The following is a 13,894-nucleotide window of genomic DNA, read 5'->3' on the forward strand; positions in this document are numbered from 1 at the left end:
CTCCGAGGCCTTGGAAAGCAATCCACAGAGATGGTAAAAGGTAAACAACAGTACACCAGCCTGTTCTCTTAGGTTCGCTATTTCTGACCTGGAGGAGGTGTTTCCTGCACAGCTATGAATACTTTGAAACCCAAAGTCTAGCACTTAAACATCCCCTTGAGTAAACATATATGTACACGTATATGCAGATACTTATTTCTTGTTACCAGACAGCAGCATTCCGTGGGGCTTGGCAGACAGAGCTATCACTTTTTCCCTCCCTCTCTCCCTCTCTCCTTACGTCTCCCCCCACCCCTCTCTCCCTCTCCCCTCGCTTTCTCTCCCTGCCATCATTTTGTGAGTTGTTCTTCCATTTCTTTTTGTTTGTTTACAATCAGCACCATGCATGCAAAACTGTCCAGCTCAAAGTTTTCTCTCCCACTTTTCCTCTACTGCCAATCAGTTATTTGGTCCCGTCTCCTCTTTGTTCTCATAACACTTTTTTTTATTGGGTCCTAGTAACAATTTCACAGTGTTATACAGATAAACATATAATTCCTCGCATGTAGATTGTGAATTCCTTGACAGTGACAACTGTGCCCCACTTCATCTGTGCTCACCCAAGCCTTGCAATGAAGATAGCAAATATTTGTTGAATTGTAGTATTGGCCCTGCAAACACAGAGCCAGCCCTAAGAAGTCAGATCTAGCAAATCAGCTTCCCAGACTGTATTTGCCAAGGGGGTACTGAAGACTGCTCCAGTCAGTTGTAATGGGGACCCATCAGAGGGGCGCAGTGACACATGGAGGTATCTCTGGGGTCTACAGACCAGTTCCAGCAGCTTCTGCCAAGCATCTGTTTTGCCATCTGGCTAAAACTTTGGGATTTGTACTCTTTTGCCCTCCTCTTTTATGTTTGCTGCTAGTTAGCTGGTATTGTCTACACAAATTATCTTCTGGATTTTTTTTTCCTCCCTTCAGAAAACAAGTAAATGTTGAGCACTTTGGGGCACAGAAAGCAGCAGAATTGGTGGTCTCTACAGGAACTTATTGCCTGCAGTAAATGCAGCAACACAGCAGTTAAGTTACTGTGCGTGGACCCTGGGGAGGGGCATGATTGGTTGTCCCATTCAGGGTCCAGATAGTTCTGCCAGAGGTTCAGAAAAACCTTCATGCTTGTGGCCGAATTCATGAGTTTTCCCAGAAGGGAGGCAACTAAGCTTGACATGTATTTGGAAACAAAAGAGCAGGGAGCCTTCTGCAGTAAGAAGGCAGGAGGAGCCCTGGCTGGTGTAGCTCAGTGGATTGAATGCAGGCCTGTGAACCAGAGGGTCACCAGTTTGAGTCCTGGTCAGGGCTCATGCCTGGGTTGCAGGCCAGGTCCCCAGTGGGGAGCACATGAGAGGCAACCATGCATGGGTGTTTCTGTCCCTCTCTCCTTCTCTTCCCCTCTCTCTAAAAATAAAGAAAATCTTAAAAAAAAAAAAAGAAGGCAGGAGGAAAGGCCCCTTGGATTCAATTTATCTGTAAAATAGGGGCAATAGCATCTATTTAATGAGGTGGCAAGTGTGTGTGTGTGTGTGTGTGTGTGTGTGTGTGTGTGACACATGTAAGCTCCATGCCCTCGTCCTTCCCTTCAACATATTCGAGCCAGAAAACCTCCTAGGTCCCCTTAGACACAAATATTACTTGAGTATAGCCATGTACACAATTATGTAATTGGGAGGGGGCAGGATTGCTAAATTCTTTAAAAATATTTTCACAATGTCACGGTAGAGAACCTTGGTGATTCACTTGTTTAACCTGTTGGCTTTTCTTTTGTCTAAACTGACTTCGTGTTTTGTGCCTAGTGTCAGGGCCTGTGTTTCCAGCCCAGCTAAACAGGGCCTTCCAGGGCTTCACAGACTTGCTGAGTCTGGTGGGGACTCAGTCACAGGCCGTTAGAGCAGGAAGGGCCTTCACCAGCACTGATTTGAGCGCCCACTGTTCCAGATGCTGTCCTGAATCCTTCACGGTTACCTCATTTCCACTCTGCAACAACTCAGTGTGGTGGGTATTGTTTATCCAGTTTATATATAGATGGGAACTGAAATTAGCTTGCCCTAGACCACTGAATTAATAATTCCAAGCAGATCAGATATTCCGGCCCAGTCTGGCAGCATCTTTCCACAGTCACAGCCTCCCTGAGCCATGTTTAGTTGAACTGGTTCATTTTACTGATGAGGAAACAGGCATGGGGGGGGATGGGGGACGTGATTTGTCCTAGTTCAGCCTATCGGTTGTTGATGAAGCTGGGCCCGGAGAAGTGGTTTCCTGCCTTCAGAAGGTCGGAAATTTACAGCCTGAGCCGAGTTCCTGCTCATAGGCAAGCTGTCTTCTCCCTCCTGTTCTTTGCCCTGTCCTGAGTCTGTCTCGGTTTGTTCTCTTTTGTCCTCTCCTGCATCTTTTTTCTTTCTCTCTGGCCACTGCAGCTCTGCAGTGATCCTTTGTGTGTGAGGGCCGTGTGTGTGTGTGTGTGTGTGTGTGTGTGAGGGCCGGGGTTTTTGTTAGATGTTTGTTATTTTTGGAAAGTACTTTAAGGAACATTGTGTACAGATGGCCTGTACGAATGTGCTGATGGATTGATTAAACTCTGAATGGGAAAGTGAAGTCTCCTTCGTTTGCTGCACTGCAGAGAGACATAGATGCTAAGACAGGTCTGGGGAGACGGAAGTGCTGGGGGAAAGGACGGCTCACACAGAACAAAGAGGCTGGATTTCACGTTTCTTCATTCCAGTCAGAACTTTTATTACCTTCTGTTTTCAGAGGAAATACTTCTGGGCCCCTGCCCAGAATCTCTTCTACCCCTAGAAGACATTCCAGATTTCTTAGAACTGAAAGGGCGTTTAGGGATCATCCAGGCCCATCCCTGAGCAGCAGGAAGCGTGAGGCTAATTCACTGTGCACTGGATCTAGGGCTCCCTCCCACATTCAGGGCCATGCTGCTGCCATCCCCTGTTAGGCTGTAGAAGAGAGATGTTGGAGACGGTTAAAGAGAAGGCTTAGGGATGGGGTAGTGGTGTGTGTCTGCTGGTATTCCTGCTGTTCGAAGCCTGAGGAACAGGGCAGGTGGAAAGCGTGACAACCAGAGGATGCAGTGAGTAGTTCTGGGGGAGCAAGACAAGGATACAAGAAAAATCCGAGCAACTAAAAAGGACCCTCTCAAACCTGTCCTACAGTGGCTCATGTGGCCTATGAGGAAAGCCAGGGGTAATTTTTATGATTTGTAGGAAGTGAAATTAAAAAAAAAATTATTTCTTGACAGAAAGAGGAAGAAAGAGAAACATCGATCTGTTATTCCATTTATTTATGCATTCTTTGCTTTTTTTCTTGTATGTTCCCTGACTGGGGATTGAACCCACAACCTTGGTGTGGGGGGGGGATGCTCTAACCAACTGAGCTACCCAGCCAGGGCCGTAGGAAGCGAGTTTTAACGAGACTTTGATATTTGTGTCTTCTGGGCTTTGGAACTGGAGATGAAACGGAAATGGATGAGGTAACATACTGTGCTCAATGATCTCGAAGCCCCTCGGGGGACCCTGCGCCTGTGGAAGTGCTCAGACGCCGTGGGCGCAAAAGGAAGGGCAAGGTAGAGAGGCCAGCAAGACTGGAAGGAGCCATTTACCCCCGGGGTGGGGTAGGAGGGTAAACTGGAGACATCTGGAAGTAACTTAACTTTGTCATTTGGGGGAAAGAGTAGGAGGTATTAAGATTTGATCAACATGCAGGCATCTTTTGCTGCCCTGGCTCAGCCACTTCAGGGTGGGCGGCTGTGAAGAGGGGAGACGCTGAAGGGAAAAAAGGGAGAGGGAAGGGCGGGCCTCCCTAGCACGCTGGTCGCTTCTCTTACCACTCTGCTCTGGGGAACTCTGGGCTTCATGGAGTGGGGACTTCCTATCCGTACACTCCGGAAAGTAATTAACTAATTAAATTCTGTTCACACTTCTCGAACACCAACTGTTTGTCTCCCCCCAACACACAGCAGTGTCAGGGTCAAGGAAGATAATTAATCAGGGGATTAAGCTTTCCTGTTCTGGACGTTCCACCATCACCATTCCTTTTCTGGGCTCATTTGAGGCAAGAAAAGAGTTTATGTTGGTTTGACTGATCCAGTCCCCTCTCCTAGCTAATGGAGAAATGGGCCAAGCTTCAGGAATCATTTATCCTGAAAACCACCTGTGAACTAGGCTGACCTCACAGAACTGTAGATAACCGCCCCCTGGGATCTGGGAGCCAGCCTTGACATACGTTCCCTTGTGCCTCCCGGAGGAGAGCTCCCTAGAGTGTGACCCAACCCTGTTCCTCCAGCAGGACTGTGGCGTTCTCTGCAGGGTAGACCCCCAGTGCAGCCAGCCACGTGGCCTGAGGAGATCTGGACCCTGGGGTGTCCAGGAGACTGGGTGCCCTTGCTGTTTCACGGCTGGCCCCACCTACTGCTGCTGCCTCCCCAGGCTGTGAGCTGTTTTTGAAGGTGACTTCCAGGGCACCTTTAATCTTAGGAGGCTCTCTGGTTAACCTGGAAGCATCTATGACAACAGCAAGCAAACAGACCATGGGAACTTTGGGCTCGTGTTCCAGGCTGACCTTAACACTGTAAACCTCCCATACTTGTCGTCATCACTTTTATGATGAGAAGTTTCTCAGATAGCCTCCGGCCATCATTGCTTCTGGGCTCAGCCTGTACATAGAAGGACTCGGGTCTTTTCCAGTGTATAGAGTAGTTCCTCGTGTTGTGTCTCTTTGAGCCTCACTGGAGACTAGTGAGATATTCAAAGCAATCAACACCAATTTACAGATGAGGAAAAGGGCAGAGAGGAGGTAAGTGGCTTCCCCAGGATTAGAGCCACGGCTTAAGGCAGTGGTCTTCCTCTTGGAAGGCCATTGTGGACAGGATCTGATGGGTCATGACATTACATTGAGCCCGGCCCAGTCACCCAGCTTTTGGTGGTGTGGCTCTACAGAGGCGGGAAGGGCCAGACCCTGCCCTTGAGGGGCTGACAGCGTAGCTCGTGGGGTCTCCCTTTACCATATTCTATTGGGGCGGCAGCACTCGTCCCAAGAAGGAAAATGAGAAGGGTGAGCACAGATGCTCCGTGACTCCGCACTCCGTGTTTGGGAGGGGAGAGCCGGCTGCTGGAGGAAGAGATAGTTTACCCAAAGAGAAGTTTGGGAAGAATTCTGTGACTGAGAAAAAACCTTCGAGCCTTTTTAGATGTGGAAGTGGCAGCCAGCGCATCCTGACCAGCCCTGTGGCTGGTGGCAGGGGTGGGACTTACCGTCGCCCCAGGCTGGCTCCCCCCTTCTCACCTGTCAAGTGTAGGTGGTGTGGGCCTTGCAGGGCTGAGCAAGTGCAGGCTTTGAACATGGAGCTTAGTTCCCAGTACCTCTTTAATCTTAATGTTTTCCTTTTTTTTTTTTTTACTGTGGTAAAATACAAAATGGACCATCCTAACCATGTTTAAGTGTGCACGCAGTTCAGTAGCATTAAGCACACTCGTAATGCTGTTGCGACCGTCACCGCTTCGTCTTCGTAACTCTTCCCATCTAGCGGAACTGGAGCTCCGTTCCCATCAAACACCGTAGCTTCCTAGTCCACCCTCCTGATGCCTGCATTCTACTTTCTGTCTCTATTTAATCATATTTTTTTTTAATTAGGGGAAGTAATCACTAGCACACCAAAGGAATACTGAAGTGAAATGTATTCTTTTTTTTTTTCCAAAGTGTTTGCCCATGTGTTTCTCTAGGGATGATTTGTTCTAACGTGTTTTTCTTTTGACTTGGTCTAAAGCCACAGTTCAAGGGCAGACCTCCTGCCTTCCTCCCTCCGTCTCTCCCTTCCTTCCTGTGTTCAAAGAGAGCCTTTCTTAAAGTTACTAGATGTATAGTGTGACCCTTTCTCCACAGTAGCTGGATTCTCGTGTTGTGGGCGACACCCTGGGGCTGTGGGGATTCACTTTTCTCTGTGTTGCTTCTGAAGCACTGACCCTTGGCCAGACCTGCATGTAGACGCTCCACTGACTGCCCCTCCCCCTTTTTCCAGTGCAAAGCCCCCGTTTTCTTCACCCCATCTGTTCTGCACTTGGTCAGGTTTTAGGCTTCATGGTGGAATTGGTCCCTTGGCCATAAGGGAGGAGCCAGCTGTTTCTTTAAAAACAAAACAAGAGTTCGTGGGTGTGCATCTTCTCCTCACTTCTGCACTGGCTCCTCTGTGTGCAGCCACAGCAGGTAGCCCTACCAGGCAGTCACCATTCCCTCAGGGCCGCAAACAGCGGGTCATCGAGACGGACACCTGCTCGTGCCACGTCACAGCACGTGCACAAGTATTTCTGACATGAGTGGGTGGGAGAGAACGGGGTTAGCTCTGCCGGAGGTGAGTGTGGTGTGAGGTGCCAGGAAAGAATTCTTCCAGGAGGCGGCCCTGTGTGCACCCTGAGAGTGACTGTGTTCCTGTCAGAGGGAACGGTCGGGCTTATCTGAGTGTCAGTTTGTGGAGGAAGGAAGCAGGTGGTCTGTAGGGTGACCCTGTGGCGTTGATTGTGTTTTATGTTTTATCTGTTTAAGTAGGTAGTGCGTGCACAACACTCAAGGAGATTAAAAGGGAATACATTCAGTGAAAAATGAGTTTTCTTCTCTGTTAACCACTCAGTTCCCCTTCCTGAAGGCAGTTATTAGCTATGGGTTTCTGGTGCATTATTCCAGAGAGATTTTCAGTGCACGTGTGGGGGCGATGGGGGAGGGTGTCCTTTCAACATACACTCATGCACACAAATGGTTCTCTTCACGTATGAATTTTGGAAGCCATTCTGTACTACTACAGACCGAGCTGCCCAGTTCTTTTTAAACCACTGCGTAGTGCTTACTCTATGCGTGTACGGCCCCTTATTTAGCGAGTCTCCCTGCGATCTTTTGCCAGTACACATAATGCAGTGAATATCCTGCATGTATACACCACTGCGCACGTGAGATTTCTGAGGGTAGATTCTAGGAGCAGAATTGACAAGTTAGAGAATATGTGCATTTTGACAGATACTGTCGAAGAGCTCTGCATTAATTATAAAATAATAAACTTAAAATTCTTTACCATGTAGCCTCTCCCTCTCCCCCAGTCCTCTAAGATCCCTGCCAGAATGAGCTTCCTAAATGAATTTGGTGGTGTCACTTCCCTGTTTCTAACCCTTGTAAGGTTCACGTGGTCTCAGGGTTTAGGTTAAACCCCTCAGCCGAGCCTCTGCCTCCATCCTGCGCCAGGAGGGCTGTGCTTCCATTGCTTCGACGCGCTTGTATTTGGATCTCCTTTTTCATTAGGCACACCCTTCAGCAGTGAGCTTGGCGTCACCTCCCCTGGGCAGTCCTTCCTGATGATTTCCGCTCCCGCCCCGAACACCTGGGTGCCACTCTGATCTGGCCTCGTCCATTCACTACAGAAATATTTGCTGTGCACGTGCTGGGATGTGACACAAGCAGGTGTCATTGTTGATGATCCACTGGTTGTTGCCTTGAGGGAACGGTGACCGCTGGTGGGGTTACCTGCAGTGGCTGCGTGTAAGACAGCAGCACCAAAGGGCCCAGTGCTGACTGGCCGGTGGCCCTGGGCACATCCATTAACCTTCAGACCCTGGTTTCGTATCCATCAAATGAGAAGGTGAAGCCTGATAACCTCCAAGGTCCCACAGCTCAGATCTCATTATTAATTACAGTAGCAACAGCAGCCAGGGTTTACTGAGGACTTGTAAAGTTCAGGCACTGAGTCAAGTACTTTGATCCTAATCCTTTCATCAACGCTGTGAAGACGCATGCTTACTGTCTCCATTGGACAGATGAGGAAACTGAGGCTGGAGAGTAATTTGGCCATAACATAAGAAACATTTGGATTCTGGCATTCTAACTCTGTGGATCTTAGCCGCGTAAGTGTACACACATTCCACACATTCACATACACACAGTTTTATGTACTGTTTTGGGTCACCCACAGACCCCACCCCTAGAACTCTCTGGGAACCATCCTGTTGTACAGATGTAAAGGCTCAGTGTGGAGTCTGGGTGAGGGATGGGACAGAGGACTGCAGTCACAAATATTTGTGGGCAGTGGGTAAGATCCCAGGGGCTAGCTCTGTTCTTGAACCCCGGGCTCCTACTCATCGAAGACCCTCACAGCTGCTTTTCTGCTGGACTGGGCAGCGCATTGCTGTTTGCAGTAACTTTTTATAAGGAGAGCATAGGCCTGAGTCAAGGCTGCAAATGTGGATTAAAGTCAGGTCTGGGTAATAACTCTGCCAGAGTCTCAGGGGCGTCCTTTATTGGGATTGCAGATGGTAGGCTTCCCGTCTGTTTACATAAGGTCTTTTTAATGGAGAAGGAGGTGTGTATGGAATTAAAATAAAAAAGGAGTGTAATCTTACTATTTGGAATACATGCTATAAACTAGGATAAATGAAATTAAATGAGTTAAGTAAAATAGAATAGGCCCATATCACAGTGTATCATCAAGCCAGCTGCTTCCCTAAAGGCATGCAGACAAACTTCCTTAAAAGTCTTGACCCCTGATTTTTTATTTTATGCTGCCTGCTCCTCTGAAGTTTTTGTCTGAACTAGAGTGGGTGGTGGGGCTTATTAACAATTATAGCTGTCCTGCCACCACTCATCGGCAGGTCCAGCCAACCTGCATGGCCTCTGGGGTCACCTGTGAGCTGTTAAGTCAGAGCCAGAGCCAGATCCTCAGGGGCTCATCCAGCCTCAGGCAGTTGAGCAGGCCAAGCTGGGGGCCCTTGGCTCTCACTGCTGCATTCCTTCTCTAGGCAGTGTGTTTTCCCTTTAAGACACGTGTTTGTGTCCTCTCTCTGTCTCTCCTGGTTAAATTGAACTTACTCTGGGTACAAGTGGCAAATGCAAAGCCGGACTCCGGTGTAGCAGCTCTGTGTCAGCAGCTGCCTCTCTCCTCCTCGCTGCTGCAGCCTCTGAGGCAGGCCGTCAGGCAGCGCCCAGGCCGTCTCTGAAAGCTCGGCTGTGTCCCGCTGATCTCCGGGAGAGCTGGTGAGCCGGTGTCTGTCTCCTTGTCCTATCGCAAGGATCTGGCTCCTAGATGCCTACATTGATGGCAGCTGTTTCAGGCCTGGTATTTCCCCAGGAAGGAGTGGAAAAGCCACTTACGTGCTTGTGTCTTCCTCTGAAAGCAGGAACTCGGTTGCTAGAATTCTTTCAACTCTGTGTGTGCTTATATGAGGCTTCTTGACCGAAGTGCCTGCTTGTAACTAACATATGGGTAAAGTCTTCACTCATGCCTTTGTTTTTTGTTTGTTTTCTACAGGTGAATCTACCCCTGGCTGACTTTAGAATTCTTCTGGCTTTTAATTTTCTTCTTTTTAAAATAACTCGGACGGATAAAAGATGTGCCATGGCAGGATAGCACCAAAGAGCACCTCAGCGTCTGCCGCGGCCTCGGTGGGACATGGAGTGTTCCTTCCGCTGGTGATCCTTAGCACCCTCCTTGGAGACGGGCTTGCCTCAGGTGAGTCCGGCCTGCCTTCTGTCTGTGGGAGGGAAAGGACACAGGACACAATAATACCTTTGTTTCCCCCAAAAGCTGGGATAGGGGGTTCTCTGTCTGTTGGGCAGTTAGCTGGAGAGCCCGGTGGGGAGGCCTTTGTGCTGTGGTGTAGCAGGGAGCCGGTACTGCTGGTGTGCCACCGAGGGGCCTAGTGACCCGGGTGGAGGACGGTTGTGTGGGGCTCTGCTGGTGACGGCATCGTCACCCTGCTCCCCGCTGCCGTAATTACCAGGCGGGACGGAGGGGAGGGATTCAGATCACAATATACAGGGGAGGGTGCTGGCTTTGGTGCCAGACCACCGGTGTTCAGGACCCAGTCCTGCTGCTTGCTGGCGCTGTGACCCTGAGCAAGACTCGATTTATGTATGCCTCAGTTTCTTCAGCCGCAGAATGGCTAAATAACAGTGCCTGAGGCGGTTGTGAGATGGACTGAGATAACGCAATAACACTTGCTGAATGTTAGCTCTTTTATCAGCTGGTTCTTGTCCTTCTGTTGTTTTTCTCCGAATGAGTAAAGCATGCGGGTATTGTACGTTAGTGAAGCAGCCCTGGTTGTTGATACCACAAACTGTGTGTTCTTGGACAAGCCACTTAGGCCTTCTCTGGCTCAGTTCTGCATCTGCCACATGAAGGGGTTGGCCTGGACAACCTTTAGGGACACATTTAGCGCCCTCAGTCTATAGTTTCATGATTCTAAGGACTTTCTGGTTAAAAATTGTAAGCTAGAGGAGCCCTGCCTAACAGAGTTGCAAACGCAATGGTGGGCCTTTGAGGTCTGCATGGTCTTTGTTGCCTTCAGCAGTGCTCTGAAGACCCTTCTAGGTTCTCTTCATGTGGTCCTCTAGACCCGGTACCCTTTTAGAAAGGGCGTATTTGGCTGTGTACTGTAGGCCTCTGGGTGATGCTACAGGACCTGCCTCTGTATCTGCAAACACTGGTAGGGGTCTCAGTTATGATTGAGCTCGTTAATAATGGTGCCCCTATCGGAGTTCTGTAGAGACATGTATGGCAGTTTTCTTCGGCCAGTGTTCTCTGGAGTAGAGTCTGGAAGGGGCTTTGGGGGAGGCAGGTGTGATACAGTGTGGCTTCAAGAGTCTCCATAGCTCAGTGCTATCTCTTTCATTCCCTTTCTGTTAACTCCCATCACCCATTTACCCAACACATATAGAATAATGGTACGATCTCATTTAATCTTATTTTTTCCTCCCAAATTGTTGGGAGAAACAATTACTGATTTTTTTTGTTCTATCACAGCGTTCCTCACCACCCACATGCAGATTTCCACTTCTGCCTCTCATTTACCTCATTCTGACACTTAACGTAAACCTTTCCCATAAGCCCGAGACTTCATTGGCTATAGGAGCCCCTGGCACAACCAAGGGGGCCTTTAGTGGTTGGGATCTCACAACGTGGACATTGTGGTTATGTGAGATTTCAGAGGAACGGAAGGCCAGCCCACACCAATGTGCAACAAAACTAAGCAGGGCCTACATTCACAGGGCTGCCCCAAAGCTAGAGGAAGCTTCTAGAATGGCAGGTGCAGACCCATAGGCTGTGGAGACCCTCTCTTGCTCACCACTGTGTCCCTGGAGCAGAAGTTGGCAAACTGGTCCACGGGCCAGATCCTACCTGCTGTCTGTTTTTCTATGGCCTGTGGGCTAAGAATGGTTTCTGAGTTTTAAAAAATTGGAAAAAAATCCAAAGAATAATGTTCCACGATACATAAAAATTGTATGCAACTCACATTCAATATCCACAAATAAAAAGTTGTTTTGGAAGATGGCAGAGTTCATTCACGTACATACTGTCTACGGCTGCTTTTGTGCTACAGTGGTAGAGTTGAATAGTTGCGACATAGACCACGTGGCCCCCGAAGCCTAAAATACTTAGACTTTACAATATTTTGCCCGTCGTAGAATAGATTTGCCATTCTACCCCAGCCCAGAACAAACGGTGCTCAATAAGTAGGCGTATGAATGGACTGATGGTCAGCAGGAAGCAAGGAAGCTAGGACTGGTCTGGAGCTAGGACGGACTCGGGAGGCTGTGCACTTGCCCAGGGTCTCAGGGCCGGGGCCAGAACGGGCCCGTGCCTGGTGCAGGACCACGACTGTCCCCTCCCAGACTCCACTGGGGAGGCGGTCTTGGCTTGTTCCCTGGCAGGATTAGGGTCTGCCCTCTGTGTCTGACATCTTTAGTTTCCTTATCTTCATTCAGTCATCCCCTCCGCCACACCCTCCTGTTTGTGGGCCTCACCCCTGCCTCTTCCCATTTTCCAACTATCCACACCTTCCCAAGTTTCCATCTAAAGTCTGAAATCAATTATCAGGGACTGATGTTTCCAGCCTGGCTGGATAAAGGGATGATTATTCTACAGGGTGGAAAAATATGTCTATAGTGTGGATTCAACTCAGGATGGGAAAGTTGGCTCTGTTGTTTTCATTCCCTCTCCCATCTGCAGAGAATCTTCCCTCCACTGCTATTCCCACCCCCAAGTCTTTCTAATCCCCGTAAAACATGTGTACTGGCGCAGAGCAGGGTGCAGGCGGGGGGAGGAGTTGTGCCATTTCTTAGATCCAGCGCACCGAGTTGCTGCCAACGTTTTCCCCCGTCTCTGGAGTCGTTTCTGGGGGAGGACGGTGCCCACTCCTTGGCCTGAAATCCAGAGCACACCTGTATGGCCCTGCCTGCTGCGAGCAACGTGCCGCTCAGGCTTGCCAAGAAACTGATATTCTCAGATACTCCGAAGTCAGGGAAAGGCAGCTTAGTTCAAGAAAGGTCTCATCCTCCTCTTCCTGTGTTTCTGAGCTGCCCCTGAGTGCCCAGTCCGGAGGCATTTTAAAATGAGGTGCTTGTGAAGTACACAGCCAGGATATCCGTGGTCCATAGTAGACCCTGAATATGTTTGTGTGTACGTGCACATTCACGCCTGTGAGGGTCCCACTGGACATTGGTAAAGTGGGCATATTCCGGGGGGCAGCTCATCTGCATAGTCTCTGGTCCTAAACACCAGTCACCCTAGTCTTGGTCATAGCTGCTCAGCTTTGTAAGAAAAGACTCATTTACGAAGACACACGTCAGAGTTCTGGAATAAAGGCATGACAATGTTTGGAGTCCAGTTTTCCATCCTGGTTTCTCTTGTCTTTAGTTCGGGGTCTGTTGTTACAAAGGAGAAGGTGTCAGGCCTTGGGTGTCGCTTCCCTCGGCCGTTCCTTTAGCGGAGATGGGAGAAGTAATAGAGAGTTCCCTTTCTAGGTTGGCCAAAGGAAGCGTATCTATTCTTCACACCTGGTCGCCCTGTGCAGGGAAGATCAGAATTAAAAATAAGGTCTGTGCTGTTACTGCCCAACTTGCCTTTTGTCGGGGCTGGAGAGGACTAGGGTCCCAGCTGTGCAGCAGCCTCTCTCAGGTCTCACGGCTCCTTCCCTTTACCTGTGATCTCAAGAAACTTGCTGTAGGACCGCAGGCACATCACTTGACCTCTTTGTCTCTTCTATAAAACGGGAACAGGATACTTGAGCATGCTAGTTCCGTGGTGTGTAGACGACTAAAAATGATTGGAAGGCGCTTGACATATAATACGTGTGGTGTAATAATAACAATCCCAAACGACAACAGCAGAGATGGTGTGTGACCCACTGTTGAGTCATGCTGGGCAGGAGACTTGATGCGGATGACATCATTCGCTGCCTTTAGAAAACAAAACTGAAGGTGCAGAGTCATTTTTGGGGTTGGGGCAAGGTGTGAAATTTGACGGGTGAGGCAGGATCGATTACTTCCAGAGCCTCCTTTGTCTTCCATGTTTGCGTGGTCCACGTCTCAACCCAGCTGGCTTGCTGACTCGTGTAAAAACCTTTTGATTTTCATTCTCTGCCCTCTTCCTTGGCATATTTACTGAAAAAACTTAGGATTTTAATTTTTTTAAATCCTCACCAGAGGAAACGATATGATTATTGATTTTAAGAGAGAGAAGGGGGAAGGAAGTAGGGGATGGGGGGTGGGGGGGGAGAGAAACAGAAACACCAATGTGGGAGAGAAACATTGATCAGCTGCCTCCTGTATGTGCCCAAGCAATGGTCGAACCTGCAATCTTCGTGGTGTATGGGACGATGTTCTAACCAACAGCCATTCAGCCAGGGCTAAAACTCAGTGTTTTATTAGTGTCTGATTTTTTTCCCCTTAAAATGTTGCTTTGCCACTTCAGGCCGTGTTAAACATCACACAAGAACCTAAAGCAAATTTAAAGTAGCAGGGAAAGCAGCAATCTGTATTTCTGCACAGCAGAGAGAAAGCCAGGCACTTCGGGGTCATTGAAAAAGGAAAATACGGAGAAC

At 49.0% G+C, this 13,894-nt stretch overlaps 1 protein-coding gene across 4 annotated transcripts in view; it reads left to right on the top strand.

The window, feature by feature from the left end:
* The window catches only part of SUSD6 (sushi domain containing 6), a 92,872-nt gene that overhangs the window by 33,796 nt on the left and 45,182 nt on the right, over positions 1-13,894 (top strand). For 3 of the 4 annotated variants that reach the window (XM_028507744.2, XM_036011424.1, XM_036011426.1), the window contains exon 2: positions 9,322-9,522. In XM_028507744.2, the coding sequence (XP_028363545.1) occupies positions 9,402-9,522 (121 nt within the window). In that variant the 5' untranslated portion in view covers positions 9,322-9,401. Of the gene's footprint in view, positions 1-8,869; positions 9,048-9,321; positions 9,523-13,894 lie in introns of those variants that run through there. The other variant, XM_036011433.1, reaches the window with a different exon arrangement.

This window comes from Phyllostomus discolor, chromosome 1 (assembly GCF_004126475.2).
Source record: "Phyllostomus discolor isolate MPI-MPIP mPhyDis1 chromosome 1, mPhyDis1.pri.v3, whole genome shotgun sequence".
NCBI lineage: Eukaryota > Metazoa > Chordata > Mammalia > Chiroptera > Phyllostomidae > Phyllostomus > Phyllostomus discolor.